The sequence below is a fragment of the Arvicanthis niloticus genome, chromosome 2, assembly GCF_011762505.2.
Source record: "Arvicanthis niloticus isolate mArvNil1 chromosome 2, mArvNil1.pat.X, whole genome shotgun sequence".
NCBI classification, from domain to species: domain Eukaryota; kingdom Metazoa; phylum Chordata; class Mammalia; order Rodentia; family Muridae; genus Arvicanthis; species Arvicanthis niloticus.
Genome location: NC_047659.1, coordinates 83737007 through 83756033, shown reverse-complemented (window position 1 = coordinate 83756033; position 19027 = coordinate 83737007). Strand labels below are relative to the sequence as shown.

The 19027-nt window shown below is 36.5% G+C and overlaps 1 protein-coding gene across 1 annotated transcript; it reads left to right on the top strand.

The window, feature by feature from the left end:
* The first annotated feature begins 9152 nt into the window (after positions 1-9152).
* On the top strand, positions 9153-16863 carry LOC117703838 (olfactory receptor 4F3/4F16/4F29-like). The gene is made up of 2 exons (XM_076929444.1): positions 9153-9301; positions 13769-16863. The coding sequence occupies exon 2, from the start codon at positions 13790-13792 to the stop codon at positions 14723-14725; it is 936 nt and encodes a 311-aa protein (XP_076785559.1). The 5' UTR covers positions 9153-9301; positions 13769-13789; the 3' UTR covers positions 14726-16863.
* The last annotated feature ends 2164 nt before the right edge of the window (positions 16864-19027 follow it).

The following is a 19027-nucleotide window of genomic DNA, read 5'->3' as shown; positions in this document are numbered from 1 at the left end:
GGATCTAGTATATGTGCAGTCACCAAATGCAGACAGTGTTGTGGATGCCAGAAAGTGCATGCTGACAGGAGTCTGATATAGCTGTCTCCTGAAAGGCTCTGGCAGAACCTGACATATACAGAGGCAGATGCTCACAGGTAACCATTGAACTGATCATGGGGTTCTCAATGGAAGAGTTAGAGAGAAGACTGAAAGAGCTGAAAGGGTTTGTGGCTCCATGGGGAGAGCAACAATACCAACCAACCAGAGCTCCCAGGGTCTAAACAGCTAGCCTGGGAACACACAGGGAGAGACTCATGGCTCCAACCTTATATATGGTAGAGGATGGTCTTGTTGGGCATCGATGGGAGAGGAGGCCCTTGTTTTCATGAAGGTTGGATGACCCGTGTGGGGGAATGTGAGTGTGGGGAGGCAGTAGTCTGTGGGTGGGTGGGGGAACACTCTCATATAAGCAGGAGTAGGTGGGATGGGATAGGGGTTTTCCAGTGTGGAAATTAGAAAAGGAGATAACGTCTGAAATGTAAATAAATAAAATATATAATTAAAAAAAGTAATGCTGAAGAATCAAGCTTTTAATTTGTATACTGATAACCAATATATGGCTCATGGTTTACAATTACTTGAAACTGTTCTTTTTTCAGATACTGCTAATTCTCAAATTTTGCAATTACTTATGCAAATACAACTCAAGTTAAGTGAACATACTCTTCCTTAACTTTATAAGACATTTAAGAGCTCATACTGGATTTCTTGGACCTTTTAGGGCAATGCAACAGCAAATTTGTATACCAGGTAGATTCTAGGCCTTACGCAGGAACAGTCAATCTTATTCTGTACATCATCAAAATAGTAATAGCTTGAGACAACAATTTGGTATTTCTAGAGAATGTGCACGCCAAATTGTAAAGACTTGTCCTGAATGTCTTCAGTTTCTACCTGTAACACATAAAGGTGTTAATCCTCGAGGACTCATATCTAATCAATTATATTGAATGGATGTTACTCATATTTCTGATTTTGGACAATTAAAATATATACCTGTGACTAGTGATATCCTGTCAGGCTTTCTAGTTGTAACTGGTTCAACGGAAGAAGCAACTAAAAATGTAATTAGTTATTGCCTACATTGTTTTTCTATGCTGGCTGTTCCAAATCAGATTAAAATAGATAATAGAACTGGCTATTTTAGTTGAGCATTTGAGACTTTTTGTCAACAATTTAATATTACCCATATTACTGTGATTTCTTATAATCCTCAAGGACAAGGTTTTGTGGAACAAGCCCATGGAACTTTAAAACAACATCTTCATAAAATACAAAGGTGAAAGTATATTCCCGTACACCACAAATAAAATTTAAATCATGTTCTTTTTATTTTAAATTTTTAAAAATTTGGATGCCAAGGAACTTTCTGCTGAGTATCTATGGCACCCTATATCTAGGGATACTTATGCATAAGTGAAAAGGAAGGATCCACTTACTAGCATATGGCATGATCCCGATGAGGTACTTAATATGAGAAAGAGGGTATGTTTGCGTTTTTTTCTGCAGGATGTTGAAAGAGCATGGTGCCTGCCAGAATGATTGGTGAGACATGCTGATGCTGGGACAAAGAATGATGCTGACCTGTGAGCTTGTTGAGTGCTCTGACAATGGTGACTGGGAAGCTGTATTGGATATATATTCCTGACCTACTTTTGCTTTCCTTTATACCAGATGCAACAAGCTGTCTTGTCTCAAGTTCTTAGACCTTGTGGGACAGAGAATTAAAAAGAGGTTATAACAACTCTTGTATTTTTTAAAAATGTGACCAGTTATTCGGACTCAAGCATAGATTGGTCTAGAAGTCAACCCAATATTGGAATTAACACTCTTCATTTGGAAAGCTGGTTCTGGACATTTTCAGAGACATATTTGGAAGTTAGCTGCAGTTCTCTATGATGTCATGTTAACAAGAGATAAAGTTGGGACAGGATCAGGATTTCAAACAAGTGTTAGTGCATGTGTTAAGGCTCTTTTAATTGTCAAGTTAAAAGTACTTTTGTTTCTTCTACAGTATTTAATGTAAGTTGCATTGATTGTACACTTTCTAATTGTGTTAGTGTGTTGAAACCCTGCATATCTGTTACGGGAGTCTATCAACCAGCTTTTGTTTTATTGCCCTGAGTATTACAGGACCTTGGTATTCTAAAAAAAAGCTTGCAAGTACTGGAAGAAGTGAGTCATCCTTTAAGCAGAAGCAAGAGGGTAGTGGGCTTGATTATTGTGGATATAACAGCTTTGATTACATTAATTGCTAGCACCACTGCTTCTGCAATTGCTTTGACAGAAGAAGTTAAGACAGCTATTTTTGTTAATCACTTAGCAAAAAAAATGTTACTAATGTGTTGAATATACAAGAGGATTTAGATAGGCATATGGCACAACAAATTGATGCTCTTCATCCTATTCAGATTATTGGAACGAGGTTCAGAGTTTAAGAATAAGAAGCCATCTTGAGTGTCATGCCAAATATCAATGTATTTGTTTTACTTTTAAAATTTACAATGATACTCATTATAATAAGGAAAATGTTTAAAGACACTTGCAGGGTATTAGGTATAATTCTAACACCTCTCTGGATGTTTTAATTTTGCATAGTGAGATTATGAATTTAAAGAGTGCTACTCTGTTGAGTTTTGATGCTGCAGATAATGCTGATAAAATTATCCATGGCCTGAGGTCAGTATTTCCATTTTGATCAAGCTTCAAAAATGGCATATATACCTTGTCCATGCTAGCCCTTTTTGTCCTGGGAATACTTTTATTCCTGCACATCATGTTAAAGCTTGTCTTTAATAGCTTCAACATGCTGGCATCCAAAGTACATGGCTTGAAACTAAAAATGGACCCCCAGAAAGAGTTATTAAATTAACAGACTGGCAAGCCAAGGATGGGTTAGATTCTGCAAAGAGCCTGACATTGGCCAAGGAGAAGGAAATAGGCTTCAGGCAGGAATCTGACATTAGGCTAGAACAAAGAAGTAATTTCAGGCAGGAATCTAAATCTTAGGCTAGAACAAAGAAGTAATTTCAGGCAGGAATCTAAATCTTAGTCTAAAATGAAGAAGAAGGCTTTAGGCATGAAAATGAGTTTGGGCTAGGACAGAGAAGTAGCCTCACATATTTTGGTCACCCTGAAAAGCCCTTAGAAACAGTGATCATGGGAGTGATCACAGGATTGTTTATTGTCTTGCTTGTTCTTTGACTATTTGTGTTTATTGTCTTGCTTGTTCCTTGACTATTTGCATTTATTGTATTGCTAGTTCCCCAACCTGGAGCTGACCTTAATACTTGCATGTAATCAAAATGGTATAAAAACAGAATGAGAAAAAATAAAAAAATAAAAAAGAAACAAAAAGAAAAAAGAAAGATTAAGTTACAATGGGGGTCGAGGAACTTGGGGAAACACTAGAAAGTTCCAGATGCCATTGATGTAAGAGGGTTCCAGGTTCCAATTGGGATGACATTGGCTGAAATACCCAAAAGTGGGGAGATAAAAACTGAAGACACAAGGCCCAGTAAATAGAGATGGCCCCTATTGAAGAGATGTCCCCATCTATAGGAAACACAGGGACAAAACTGGGGCAAAGACTGAAGGGAAAGGGCACCCAGAGCCGGCTCTACCATGCAATCCTTTCCATCTATAGATACCAAACCCTGTTACTATTGCTGATGCCAAGATGTGCTTTCAGAGAGGAGCCTGGTATGGCTGTCCTTTGAGAGGCTCTGCCAGTACCTGTCTAAAACAGATGCAGATACAGCCAACTGTTGGAATGAGTCCAGGACCCCAGTGCAATAGTTAGGGGAAGGGCTGAATTAGCTGAAGGGGATTTCAACCCCATAGGAAGAACAACAGTATCAACTAACTGGATCACCCAGAGCTCCAGGGACTAAACCACCAACCAAAGAGTATAAGTGGATGGGTTCTTGGCTCCAGATACATATGTAGCAGAGGATTGTCTTATCTGGTATCAATGGGACGGGAGGCCCTTGGTTCTGTGGAGGCTTAATGTTCCAGAGAAGGGGGATGTTAGAGGGGTGAGGTTGAGTTGTTGGGTGGGTGGGGGAGCACACTCTTAGGGGCAAAGGGGAGGAATTTGGGGTGAGGGGTTTATGGTGGGCAACTGGTAAGGGACATAACATTTGAAATGTAAAGAAATAAAATGAGTAATAGAAAAAAGGGAAAAATAAGCCAATTTGCTGAGGACTGATAAAAGTATTAGATAAATGAAAAGGAAGTTAATTTATTTTCTTTGAGTAAGAGTCTTACACAGTGGTTCTCAACCTTCAAAATGCTATGACCCACATTTTACTTTTACATCCATTCACCCATTCATTTATTAAGTTTTCAACATTAACATATGTGTTGATCATTTGTGAATTTACATTATCCACCCAATAACATCCATTTTTCAATCTTCCCAGGTTTGTCCTTGTGAACCTCCCCTCCAAAGTTGAATAATAATAATAATAATAATAATAATAATAATAATAATAATAAAAAAGAATAAGAATAAGAGGAAGAGGAAGAAGGAGAAAGAGAAGAAGAAGAAAAAATAGAAGGAGAAGGAGGAAGTAGAGAAAGGGTAGAGGCTGAGAATAAGGAGGAAGGAAAGAAGGAGGAGGAAAAGAAGGAGGAGAAAGAGTAGTAGTAGTCATAGTCATAGTCATAGTCATAGTCATAGTCATAGTCATAGTCATAGTCATAGTCATAGTCATAGTAGTAGTAGTCCAATTAGTGCCTCCTATGTACTTCCTGGAGCATGGTCAAACACTCAGCATCCACCTCTTAATGAAACGGAGTCCTTCCCTACCTGCATCCCTGCTAGAAGCCATCAACTGCAGAAAGCTACACTTCCGCATCTCCATCATAATTCTTAACATAGCTGTCTCCTTAGAGGTCTACAAGAGCCTGACATATACAGAGATGGTTGCTCACACCTAACCATTGAACTGATCACAACATTCCCAATGAAGGAGTTAGAAAGAAGACTGAAGGAGCTGAAGGGGTTTGCAGCCCCATGGGGAGAGAAACAGTATGTACCAACCAACCGGAGTTCCTAGAGTCTAAACCACCAGCCTGGGAGTACATAGGGAGGAACCCATGGCTCCAGCTGTATATGTAGGGGAGGAAGACCTTGTTGAGCATAGGTGGGAGAGGAGGTACTTAGTCCCATGAAGGCTGGAAGCCTCAGTGTGGGGGAATTTGAGGGAGGAGAGGTGTGAGTGGGCAAATCCTCATAAAACCAGAAGGGGGAGATGGGATAGGGGGTTTCTGGGTCGGGGGAAATGGAGAAATGGGATAACATCTGAAATGTAAATAAAATATCCAATAAAATATTAATTAAAAAAAGAGTTGTCTTCAGGGCAAGCCCAGCAGCCATGGGGTATGACCCATTCTTCCTGTACTCCATCTTCTGGTACACACCCTACCTGCAATCTTGGATGTGCACTCCACTCTCTAGGTAACAGCTCTGCTTGCTTTCTGGAAGTCCTGCTGCCACCAGGCACAATCATTCCCAGAGGCCTACTCCTGCCAGGGACTACCAGACCAGCCCACACCAGAGACAACCAGATGGTTAAAGGCAAGCAAATGAACATAATCAACAAAACCCAGTGAATTCTGACACCATTGGAACTCAACTCTTCTAATATAGCAAGCCCTGGATATTCTAGCACACCTGAAGAGCAAGATATGACCTTAGATGTCATTTTATTGAGATGATAGAGGCCTTTAAAGAGAAAAATCAATAAATTTCTTAAAGGATTATGGGAAAATACAATCAAACAGGTGAAGGAAATGAATACAAGTGTTCAAGACCTGAAAATGAAAATAGAAGCAATAAAGAGAACGCAAGCAGGGACAACCTTGGAGATGAAAAACCTAGGAAAGAGATCAGGAGCTACAGATACAAGCATCACTATCAGAATAAATGAGATGGGAGAGAGAATCTCAGGTGTAGAAAATATAATAGAAGAAGATACATTGGCCAAAGAAAACCCTAAATCTAAAAAGTTTCTATCACAAAACATTCAGGTAAGTTGGGACACTATGAAAAGACCAAACCTAAGAATAATAGGAATAGAAGATGGAGATTTCTAGTTCAAAGGCTCAGCTCAGAAAATATCTTCAAGAAAATCATAGAAGAAATTTTCCTAATCTAAAGAAATATGGCTTTCTTTACCAAATACCGAATAGATTGGACTAGAAAAGAAAATCCTCCAACCATATAATAATCAAAACACTAAATGTACAGAGCAAAGAAAGAACTTTAAAATCTGCAAGGTAAAAAAGTCAAGTAACATATAAGGGCAGACCTATCAGAATTACACTTGACTTCTCAACAGATACTGTAAAAACCAGAAGGTCCTGGACAGATTTTTTGCAGATCCTAAGAGACCACATATCTCAGCCCAGAGCACTATAGCCAGCAATACTTAAAATCACCATAGATAGAGAAATCAAGGTATTCCATGAAAAAACCAAATTTAAACAATATTTTTCTATGAATTCAGCCTTACAGAGTATACTAGAAAAGCCCAACAAAAAGAGTACATTACCAACATCAAAATAACAGGAAATAACATTCATTGGTTATTAATATCTGTCAACATCAATGGACTCAGTTTTCCAATAAAAAGACACAGGCAAACAGAATGGATGAGTCAACAGGACCCATCATTTTGCTGCATACAAGATACATACCTCAGCAACAAAGAAACACAGTACCTCAGGGTAAAGGGCTGGAAAATGGTTTCCCAAGCAAACAGACCTAAGAAACATGCTGGAGTAGCCAGTCTAATATCTAATAAAATGGACTTTCAACTAAAATTAATCAAAAGAGGACACTTCACACTCATAAAATTAAAGATCTACCAAGATGATGATTCAGTTCGGAACATCATTCAGTTCGGAACATTTTGGAAAACCAAATGCAAGGGCATCCATATTTGTAAAAGAAACATTACTAAAGCTTAAATCACACATCAAACCCCACACAGTAATAGTGGGAGACTTCAACACCCTACTCTCACCAATGGACAGGTCATTGAAACAGAAACTAAACAGAGAAATAATGAACCTAACAGATTCTATGAACCAAATGGACCTAAAAGATATTCATACAACCTTTCAGCACAAAACAAAAAAATATAACTTCTTAGCACCTCACAGAACCCTCCTCAAAACTGACCATAAAAGCAGTCACAAAGCAAGCCTCAACAGACACAAAAAGATTGAAATAACCATTTCATCTCATCAGATCACCATGGATTAAATCTGGACCCCAACAACAACAGAAGCAACAGAAAGCCCACATACTCATGAAAACTGAATAATTCTCATCTTATTTTTAAATTTAATTTTTGTTTTAACTTACTTTAATTCCTGCTTACTGCCCACTCCCTGTAACTCTCTCCCATAATCCTTCCCCCATTTCCTGTCCCTTCTCCTCTGAGTGGGTGGGCTCCTCCCTGGGTATCCTCTCACCATGGTACTTCAAGTCTCCTGAAAGACTAGGCGATTGCTCTTACATTGAGGCCAGACAAGGCAGCCCAGCTAAACTGGATCCCACATACAAGCCACAGCTTTTGGCATAGCCCCTGTTCCAGTTGTTCAGGACTCACCTGATAACCAGGCTGCACATCTGCTGTATATGTGCGAGGAGGCCTATGTCCAGCCAGTGTTTGCTCTTAGGTTGGTTGTTTAAACTCTGAGAGCCCCAAGGGTTCAAGTTAGTTGACTCTGTTGGTCTTCCCATGGAGTTCCTATCCCCTTCGAGGACCACAATCCTTCTTCCCATTCTTCAATAAGAGTCCCCAAGCACCATCTACTGTTTGCCCATGGATGTCTGTGTCTGTCTGAGTCAGCTGCTGAGTTAGCCCCTCAGAGGACAACATGCTCCTGTCTGCAAGTATAAGAGAGTATCATTAATAGTGTTAGGGATTAGTGTTTGCCCATGGGATGAGTCTCAAGTTGGGCTAGTTATTGGCTGGCCATTCCCTCAGTCTGCTCCCTCACCCATGCTTGTATTATTTGTAGATAGGATAAATTTGGGTTTTGAAAGTTTTTTGGATGAGTTGGTATCTCTACTGGGGTTGCTCTACTGGGGTTTCTGCCTGGCTATAGCAGGTGACTTATTCAGGTTCCATATCCACAATGTATTGAGTCACAGATAATGTCATCCACCCCCCCCCAATGATTCTTGGGCACCTCCCTTATCTCAGGTCTTTGTCTCATTCTGGGATGGCCCCCACCTCCTCACCCCCATCTGTTGCAGATTTCTGTTCATTTTCATGGCCATCTAGCCATCTCTCCTATCTTTCCCCACACCTCATCCTGAACTACCCATTCCCCTCCTCACCTCCCCTCCGTTGCAGTTCCTTGCCTCCATCTGTCTCTTAGGACTATTTCATTCCCCTTTCTAAGTAAGATTCAAGCTTTTTTTCTTGGGTCTTCCTTATTGTTTAGCTTCGTTACATCTGTGGTGTGTATCATGATATCTGTGTTTTATGGCTAATATCCACTTATAAGTGAGCACATACCATGCATGTCCTTTGGGACTGGGTCACCTTACTCAGGATGATATTCTAATGTTCCATATGTTTGTCTGCAAAATTCAAGGTATCTTTGTTTTTAATCGCTGAATAGTATTCCATTGTGTAGATGTACCACATTTTCTTTATCCATTCTTCTGTTGAGGGACATGTAGGTTGTTTCCAGTTTCTGGGTATTATGATTAAATCTGCTAAGACCATTGTTGTCTAAGTGTCTTTGTGAGATGTTGGAGCATATTTTGAGTATATGCTCAGGAGTGGTATAGCCAGGTCTTGAGGTAGAACTATTCCCAGTTTTCTGGGAAAATGCCAAATTGAATTCCAAAGTGGCTGCACAAGTTTGCACTCTTATCAACAATGGAGGTGTTTTCTTCTTGTTCCACATCCTTGCAGCATGTGCTATCTCTTGAGCTTTTGATATTAGCATTCTGATGGGTGTAAAATAGAATCTCATAGTTGTTTTGATTTGTATTTCCCTGATGACCAAGAACTTTAAACTTTTTAAATTTCTTTAAGGGCCAAAGCAAATGGTTCTCTTGAGATAATGTCCCTTGAACCATAAGTCCCTTCTAAACTACATGTTTGTAGTATCTCTTGAGATATGTATAACTGGTTTCACATCTGCCTATGGCAAGATATTTGATATGTTATGTTAAAGAGTACAGGATATCTGAGTCTGTAAAGATACAGTTCTTTCCATACAGGTAAATATGGATGGGTATGTAGAACTTTAGATATAGAAAAGTGGCTTTATTTATTCTGCACACGGTGCTTTTGGTGGAATTGTTATGAACATGATCATATCATAAAGTTTATGAGGGAGTCTAGTAGAGCAGATAGTATCCAAGAAAAGGAACTGAGCAACATAGGAGAATCATTGTAAAATCAGTTAATGTCATATTGAGAAAATATGGCAGGCTTTTTGAGCTAGAAGTACTTTGTATCTGGAAAACTAAGATGTTGGAAATAGCTTTATAATGTCTTGGATTAATCAGATGTTGCAGTTGAATACTCTGATGATTTTATAAATTATCTTAACTTCTACCACTTGGTAAATAGAAAAAATTTGATGACACATAAAATAAAGGTCACAAATATTGTATGTTTTTTATTCACTAGCTTTCAAAAGCAATGGGTACAAACTGGTGGTCTTATAAAATAGAATAAAATTTCTTAGGGACTTCTCAAGTGTGCTTTATGGAAACATCAGAGACACCTGGGCAGAAATAAAAGTTGACATGGGAATCAAAATAATCAACATGAAAAAATGCTTCTTATTGTAATTTTACTTTGAAACGTGATATGGAAAATTTCAAAATGATATATAAATCTACTAGGATCCAGAATTATATTTCTTGTTTTGCTCACCATAACTATCTGTATTATTTTTATTTTTGAATTAAGAGGATAAGGAGGAAGTAAAAAGTTTTGACAAATCAGCATTTTTCTAGTTGTAATAGAGGGTGAGAAAAATATTAGAGTAATACAGATGGGTATTGCTAAAATGACTGAGCTTCTTGGAGCTACTGGACAACTTTATTTTATGTATATACTTAAATATTTTAAATCATATAGAATTATTTATATTTACTATAATAAGTAAAAATAAAGATATTTTGGAATTAACAACATAGACCCTGGTTTTGCTTATGTTTAAAGAAGTCTTGCGACAATTTGGAAGCCAAAATATACAAAATGTTTGAGCTAGGAAGATAATGAACTTGCTGTGCTTATAGAGAAGGAAAATAAAGCATAGGTATTTATTCACATGACCACTTTCTTCAGTCTTTGGCAGTATCTATTCATTATGCTCAAATCTTTATTTTAAAATAATTGTAAAATTTGCTCTTTATGATGATTGAAAGTCTGGAAATCTGTTTAGGAAGATAAGTGAATTCTGTGTAAATCAAGGTAAAGACTCTAGTAACACTCTACCCTGGCATTTCATCTAGAAACCTTTGAAAGACCGTTCCTCCCAATTCTGATTGGAATTTGATGTTTTGGCTGATGTTTTAAAATATTTACTGTCAAACTGTATCAGTTCCTATTTTTTGATATTTGAATATGTTCAAGAGTTACATCTTTTTCTAATTTCCACATCATTAAAAAAATCCCAGTTTTTGTTTGGATGGTGTGAATTGGCCACTTATAGACAGATAAATTTCCAACTGACAGAGACATCAGTAGGACATAGTTCCAAGAACTTTAGCACTTGAGAAATACCAGGGCATATAGTATAATTTGTCATTTCTGAAGACTTGCAAATCATATTTTAAATTATTTTACTTAGTGTAAATATAATACTTTCTTTTTCTTTTCATGGTAATATACATTTCAAGTTATATCGATCTTCTCAATTTTTTTGCTTTTCTTTTGTCATTTTCGTACTCTTCCCCCTTTCCCCAATTTTCCTTTCATTTCTCATCTCATATTTCCTGTCACTTCTGAACTCTTCCAATGTCTTTTACCTGTCTTCTTTGGTTTTACATTCATGTATATTTTCATGTGGCTTTTAACAATTCAAATTCATCTTCTGTTCTTTAGCTAGTAGTTATTTGTTCCTGTTTTATATCTTCTGTAACTCTGTATTTTGAGAGTCTGATAAGGATACATACTTAGTCCTTCCATTTATAGAGTTGTCTAATTTAGGGAAATCTTATCAGTGAATTACATCAGTAGTAGGCACTATTATAAAAATACATACATATATTAAATTTATTATTGGAAGTTCATACTTTTGCCACTAAAACAATATGAATAGTATAACCCATTGTTGGATAAAAAGACTGAACTATATTTTGAAGTATATACATTTGATTTGTAGTTTTGATGTCCTATTCTTAATGATACTTCTTTTTTATTTATTAATTTTTCAAATATTCTGGTGCTATTAAAGGTACATTAAAGAAATATTAACATTGATTAATACAATGAATGCATTATTACGATTTTAGTTGTTTCACCCTAAATCTTAGGAGAAAAATCAAACTATTTTAAGTGTATTTGACAAGTAATCTGAAGCTCACAGGTCACATAATCTTGGTAATTTGAACCTCATGACCACATTCTGTTTATTCTGTCATGTTGCTTCACCAGATACAAGAATACAAGTAGACTTGAAATATAATGTGATAAATCCTTGTATCAGGGAATTGAACAAAACTACTTTTTATGACATCATTGTACTTTTCAGTGGTTTGATCTGGAAGATTATGAACTGGATAATCCAGGGCTAAATCCTAATGCTTTATGCACTGACACTGTGTTAGAATGCATATGCAGACATTTGAATTTGCCATAGTGGAAAATATCTGGATAAATTTTGAAACACCTGCCATTTCTGTGTCTAGCATGATAAAAATTGCAATATGACAGTTCACTGACTTACATCACTCTATGGCCCATCTTCTATCTCATAAGAAGCATCACATGTGGAAAGCAGTGAGAAATTAAATTCAGAAACATTGCATAGAATACAACCATCAGATATAACCACTTAATTTTCTATGTGGTCACTTTATTAAATATGTATGGGCATATTGTTTTTTCCTCTTTCTATCTTAGTAAGTTATAATTAACAAATATATATTATGTGACATTTCAATAAATATTTACAAAGTGAAATAATTAAATCAGGCTAGTTAACATATACATCGCCTTGCATGCTTATTTACTGTAAAATAATTTGAATTTCTACTCAATTTTTTCCAGTGTGCAACATGCGGTTATTAGCTGTAGTCAAAATAATGAATAATTAATTCTCCCAAACTAATGATCTCATCTTTCTGTATGTATCTTTTGACAAACATCTTCTCATTGTTTTTCCACAATTTATTTCTTTTATTTTATGGTCTACCAATGTGTTCTCTGCTTCTATGACTATGGTTTCAGGTTCCACATTTCAGTGAGACCTTGAGTATTTTTCTTTTCTCTCACCTTGATTTCCCTTAGCATAACAACTTCCAAATTTATTAACATTATTACAATACACAGAATTCCCTTTTTAAATGTCGAGAAATATTTCAAGGTATGTGTGCGTGTCATTATGATTTCATTAGTGCACACAGGTTGTTTTTATATATTGGTTACTTGTAAATTATGTTGAAATAAAAATTGAGAGATAATTATTCAATATAATTATTTAATTTCTCCTGTATAAATATTGCCAAATGTAATATTGCTAGATCCTGCTAGATTCCAAGTTCTATTTCTTTTACATTTTGTTTTTGTCCATTATTTTCTTCTCCCAATACCTGTCAATTGACCATAGCCCCCCAGGTAGGGATGGGACTTCATGAACACTTTTCCTTTCTATGTTGAGGTTTAGTATGGACTGAACTTTTACAGGTCCTGGTGAGTGTGAATGTATAAGTGCAACTGCCATTCTGTGTCTGGAAAACACCATTTCCTTGTACTTATTCACCATGTCTAGTTTTAATTTTTTTCTGCCCCTATTCTAAAAACAATTCTAGAGCCTTAAGGAGAGGAGTGTGATACAGATATCTTTTTTTTAAGGCTGAAAATTCTCCAGTCTTTTATTGTCTTCACCTTGGTCAGTTGTGGATATCTTTCTTAATTGTCAAAAGCCTCTTCATTATCTGACCATGATGAGCCCCAGATGTGCATCTTCTTTTTAATTACTGCCTGGGCAGTTGGTCTTTACAGGAAAACTTAGGTTCCCTGATGAGGATTGAGAGATGCATTAATCTATGAGTATAACCATAAGTCATTAGGAATCTGTTAAATACTGTGTCAATTTAACAGAGTAATACTAGTAGATTATTCCCTCAAATTGTGACCTTTGTTATCACTAGTTCTTGGCCCTGTTTCACTTAGAAAAATCAACCTAATATTCACCCTTATTGGTTAGCTTTCATAGTATTTGAAGGTTCTATGCCTACTACTCAATTGAGAAAAGCAGTTATAAACCTTGTTATATTTAGAGGTCTTGATAGTACTACTTTCAAGAAGTGTGAAGTGATGTTTCAGCATGAGTAAAATTTATACTTCTCTGTTAATTAGTCATGTCTAGAACTTGTTCAGGTATATGTTGGTCTTTAGGTTGGGTGGGACATTAAAGTACAAATAGGATTTCATGCATCTCAGATTTTCCCCTTCCATTCTATTAATATAATTATCATGATTTACTGCTTTTCCTGATTCTCCTATAGGTACTACTGATAACAAAGCCAATGAAAAGAGTAAATCATTCTGTGACATCAGAGTTTGTGTTCCTGGGACTCACAAATTCCTGGGATATCCAAATGCTACTCTTTCTGGTATCCTCAATGTTGTATGTGGCAAGCATGATAGGAAACTTCCTCATAATTTTCACTGTGGCTTCTGACCCTCACTTACATTCCCCTATGTACTTTCTTCTGTCCAATCTCTCCTTCATTGATGTAGGTATTTCTTCTGCCATTTCACCCAAGATGATTTATGATTTATTCAAGAAGCACAAAGTCATCTCCTTTAGAGGCTGTATTATTCAAATCTTCTTCATCCATGCAATTGGTGGTGTGGAGATGGTGCTGCTCATAGCCATGGCCTTTGATAGATATGTGGCCATATGTAAGCCTCTTCGTTATCTGATCATAATGAGCCCCCAGATGTGCATCTTCTTTTTAATTACTGCCTGGGTAGTTGGTCTTATGCACTCTGTGATACAACTGGTTTTCATAGTAAATTTACCCCTCTGTGGTCCTAATATATTGGACAGCTTCTACTGTGACCTTCCTCAATTCATCAAACTTGCTTGCATGGACACATATAGACTGGAATTACTCATCTCAATCAGTAGTGGATTCATGTCTGTGGGCTCCTTCTTCATACTAATCATTTCCTATATGGTCATCATATTTACTGTTCTGAAATACTCTTCAAGTGGTTCCTACAAAGCTCTGTCTACACTTTCAGCTCACGTGACTGTAGTGGTCTTATTCTTTGGTCCTGCCATATTTTTCTATACATGGCCTTCCTCTACACACCTGGATAAGTTTCTGGCCCTATTTGATGCAGTCGTTACTCCTTTTTTGAACCCTGTTATCTACACATTGAGAAATCAAGAAATGAAGATGGCAATGAGGAGAGTATTCAGACACCTAATGGGCTATAGACAAATTTCTTAACTACATTGCAAAGAGTGTTAATTAAGCATAGAAATTAATGGTTGGCCAATCTCTGAAGAAAACCTGTGTTAGCATATACATACATACATACATACATACATACATACAATATATACATACATATCTACCATTTTGTATAATACTTATAAGAAAGGGACCCTTTCTTCCAAATGAAGACAAAAGTTCCATGTATTTATAGTCGAAAGACTATATTAATCAAGAGCTTTAATTTTTTATATAATTTTGAATTTTATTATTAAACATACTTTCTTGAGACTACAAAATGACTTATATATCTTATAACAAGAACTTCATTTCATTATGAAGATCAACTTATATTTTTTGTATAGTCTAGAGACTCTCATTTAAACTAAGTTGATATCCCCATGACAGAGAGGAGATTACAGAACATAATGATGGAGCTTTGTATAACATGGTCCTCTTAAAGAATAAACTGTTTTTTCCATGTTGTAACCCAAAATAGACACTGAATCTACACAACTCCATCCAGAGTGTTTGTTATTAGACTTGGTGTACATATTCATGGTTGGTGTGAAGAAAGAAAAGAAATAAAATATTTCAAAAAATGATAATAGATAAAGATAATAATGTATAAATATATTTATTGAACAGAACTGACATATCTTAGAGTAACGACTATATTAGTATTTTGTTATTTATCTTGATTAGCTATCTTATTTAGTTTCCAATCTGAATTTTTCATTTTCTTTTTATTTCTTAATATAGCAAATTCCCATTAAAAATTGATGACTTATATGTAGCATCAAAGAGTACCACTATTGATAAAATATTGAAAGCCAGATCAACTCAAGACTTGATTAAAGAACAAAGGGGACATTAGGTGTGGGTTTTATTCAGGCCTTAAAGTAATTAGGGTTACAGATCCTGAGAACTTGATTTATTCCCCACGAAGATACTAAGGTCATCAGTTTCATTGCTACTGAATAGACTGCGATGCTGTTGAAACACCCTGTGTTCCCTTTGTGCAATACTGCTTTATTAGCCATATTATACTAACTTTTACCAATTGTATTATAGAGTCTGCTGACTGTATTTTATTTCTACCTTGAAAATGGTATGTAAGATTTACACTTTTTAGTAAGTTTGATTGCACAAGACATAGCTTGTGCAATACCCCCTGATCACAACTTTTTTCTTCTCCATTTTCTGTCTTCTGTCTTTAAATTTTTTTCCCTATCCATTTTATACCATTTTAATTACACACAAGTATTAAGGTCAGCTCTAGGTTGAGGAACTAGAAATGCAATAGATGAAAATAGTCAAGGAACAAGCAAGACAATAAACACAAATAATCAAGGAACAAGCCAGGCAATAAACAAAGTCCAGTGCTCACTCCCATGATCACTGTTTCTAAGGGCTTTACAGGATGACCAAAATATCTGAGCCTACTTCCCTGTCCTAGTCGAAAGTCATTTTCATGCCGAAAGCCTACTTCCTTGTTCTAGCCGAAGATTTAGATTTCCTGCCTGAAATTACTTCTTTGTTCTAGCCTAATGTCAGATTCCTGCCAAGCATCTCCCAAAGCTCTCTATATCTTCCCCTTTTTATTTCATAAATAATACTGAGCCTGTCTTAGGTTGTGTTGACAAGAATGCCTTCCTTATCTGTCGTGGAATATGCATTATCAAAAGCAATGCACTTCTGTCTTAGTTTGGTAAGGCTTTGTGCAAAATCTTACCTGTCCTTGGCTTGCCAGCTTCTTTAATTCTTAAGGATTAGCATTAATTTGAAACAAACACTTAGACATATAGAAAAAAAATTTTAAAAGACTTTTAGAACATGAAAAAATTTAATTTTTAATAGAAAATGTTTTCAAGATCTGTAATTTCTGGTTATATTCCATGGAACATTTATCTTGGGATACTGAACTAAGTGATTGCATGTATGTAAAAGTTCACACACTCTTTTTTAATTTTCGGGATTTTTCTGGTATTGGAAGAAGGTTAGAGTTTCCAGAGAACCCATGGAAGTCTAAAGAGTGCAAGTAGAAGTTTTGTGAACTATGTGTAGAAGAGCAAGAAGAAGCCAACAATATGTACTGACACTTTCCACTTAAGGAAAAATTTGCTACTCAAAGCCATTCAATTTCATTTATCATATACATATATATACATATATATACACACATACATGCATATATATGTATATATGTGTATCCATGTATATATGTATATTTGTATATAAATATATGTATTATCTGTTACAATAAAAATAATTTATTTTTTCAGGATTTCATACATGACTATGGTGTTTATATCATTTTCATATTTTCCACTTGCCCTTGTAACTCCTCTGATGTCCTTCCCCAGTCTGTCTCAAATTCAAGACTGCCTTTTTAATTATTACTGCTGTGTGCACACACACAAACAGATAGCTTTCTGAGTTCATTTAGTATTGCAAATATGCACATGTGTTCATGCCTGATCACATAGGATTGGACAACCTATCTGGGATGTCACTCCTTGTAAAAACTGATTCATGGTTTCTTAGAATCCATTGACTGCCTGTAGCAGAATGGCTGTAATAGGTTCTCTTCTAGAATCTAATGATGTCTACATCTATGGGTAGTTTTCTATGTTTACAGTATCAGGCATGGATTTCCTCATGTTGAGTCTAGTTAGACATTTGTCAGTTATTTTTCAGGTGGAAGTGTCATTCTTGCACTATTGGGGTTATCTTGCCAGGTTGGTCATTGTTATGGTTCATAGGCTTTAGAGCTGGTTAACACTATTCATTACTTTTCTCTTTTGCAGCTTGAATACCACCTTCAGATATTATGGAATAACTGAATAGAAATAGAGAAGAAATCACATTACTTAAGGCAATAGAGGGGTAGTGCTATCCCTCCTCATTGCCATAATGATGATGTCATTACGAGTGCCACATGCCAGTCATGTAGTTGCAAATGTTGACTTTTACCCTTTTGTGTGTGTTCCTACATTGGCATTACCAAAATTCAGATTATATTTTTTAAATAAATAAAATATATCAATATTAAAATTTGTATAGAAATATGAATGAGGATAGTGGGCAATGTATTTGATGTATAAGTGTGAGGAATGGACATTATTAATAATACTCTAATGCTTGAAGACAGGAGCTTAGCATAACTGTCTTCTGTGAGGCTTTGCCCAGCAGCTGACTAAAACAGATGCAGAGACCCACAGCCAAACATTGGAAGTTGCTTGGGGACTCTTATGGAAGAGTTGGGAGAAGGATAGAGAGTCTCAGAGGGGAGAGGAACTCCACAGGAAGACAAACAGAGTCACTAACCTGGACTCTTCGAAGCTTGTAGAGTCTGAGGCATCAACCAAGGATCATACAAGGACTGGACATAGGCCTCCCCCACATATGTAGCAGACATGCCTCTTGCTCTTCATGTGGGTCTCTCAACAACTAGAGCAGAGGCTGTCTCTAAAGTTGTTGCCTGTCTGTGGATGCCATTCCTATATCTTGTCTGCCTTGTCATGCCTTAATAAGAGAGGATGTGCCTAGCCCTGCAGAAACTTGATATGCCAGGATATGGTATACCTAGGGTGGGGCTCCATCCTCTCAGAGGAGAACAGGAGGGATTATGTGGGAACTGAGGGAACCAGGAGGAGTGGGCAGTAATCTGGATATAAAGTGAATAAATAAATAAATTAATCAATGGGAAAAAAAGAATAGCCAGTTTTAGAAAAAGAACAAAACAAACAGAAGGAAAAAAACACAAGAAAAGTACATGAATCAGATATAGATGCAAATGTCTACTCATTTGCACACTCAGACATTCCATAAAACCACTAAATGGAAGCCACAATATACATACACAAAGGACCTGTAGAGTAAAAAGAGAGAAAAATAATGTAAAAAAGGTCTGACATGACATTATGAGACAAGGAACCTCCAGTGAGTTCATTTTCTGTTGGCTATCTAGTGCTGGGCATGCAGCCTATCCTTAAGAGTAGTTTTTTTTTTTTTTTTTTTTCTCTAGTAAGACTCCCTTGGAGAAAAACAAATTTTCCATTTGCAAGTGGTTATCAGTTGAAGACAGCTTCTGGGTTACAGACAGGGCCATGTGTTCACTTCTCCTTTCAGCTCTAAGACCCCATCTGGTTCAGAGCATGGAATGCTCTGTGCATGCTACCTCAATTTATGTGTGTTCACATGAGATTTCATCACATTGATTTAGAGGGCCTTGTTTTCTTGGTGTCATTCTTTTCCTCCCATCCTGTTTGCTGCCTCCCATATTTGCTTTGCCCTTTCTTCTGGGAGGGATAA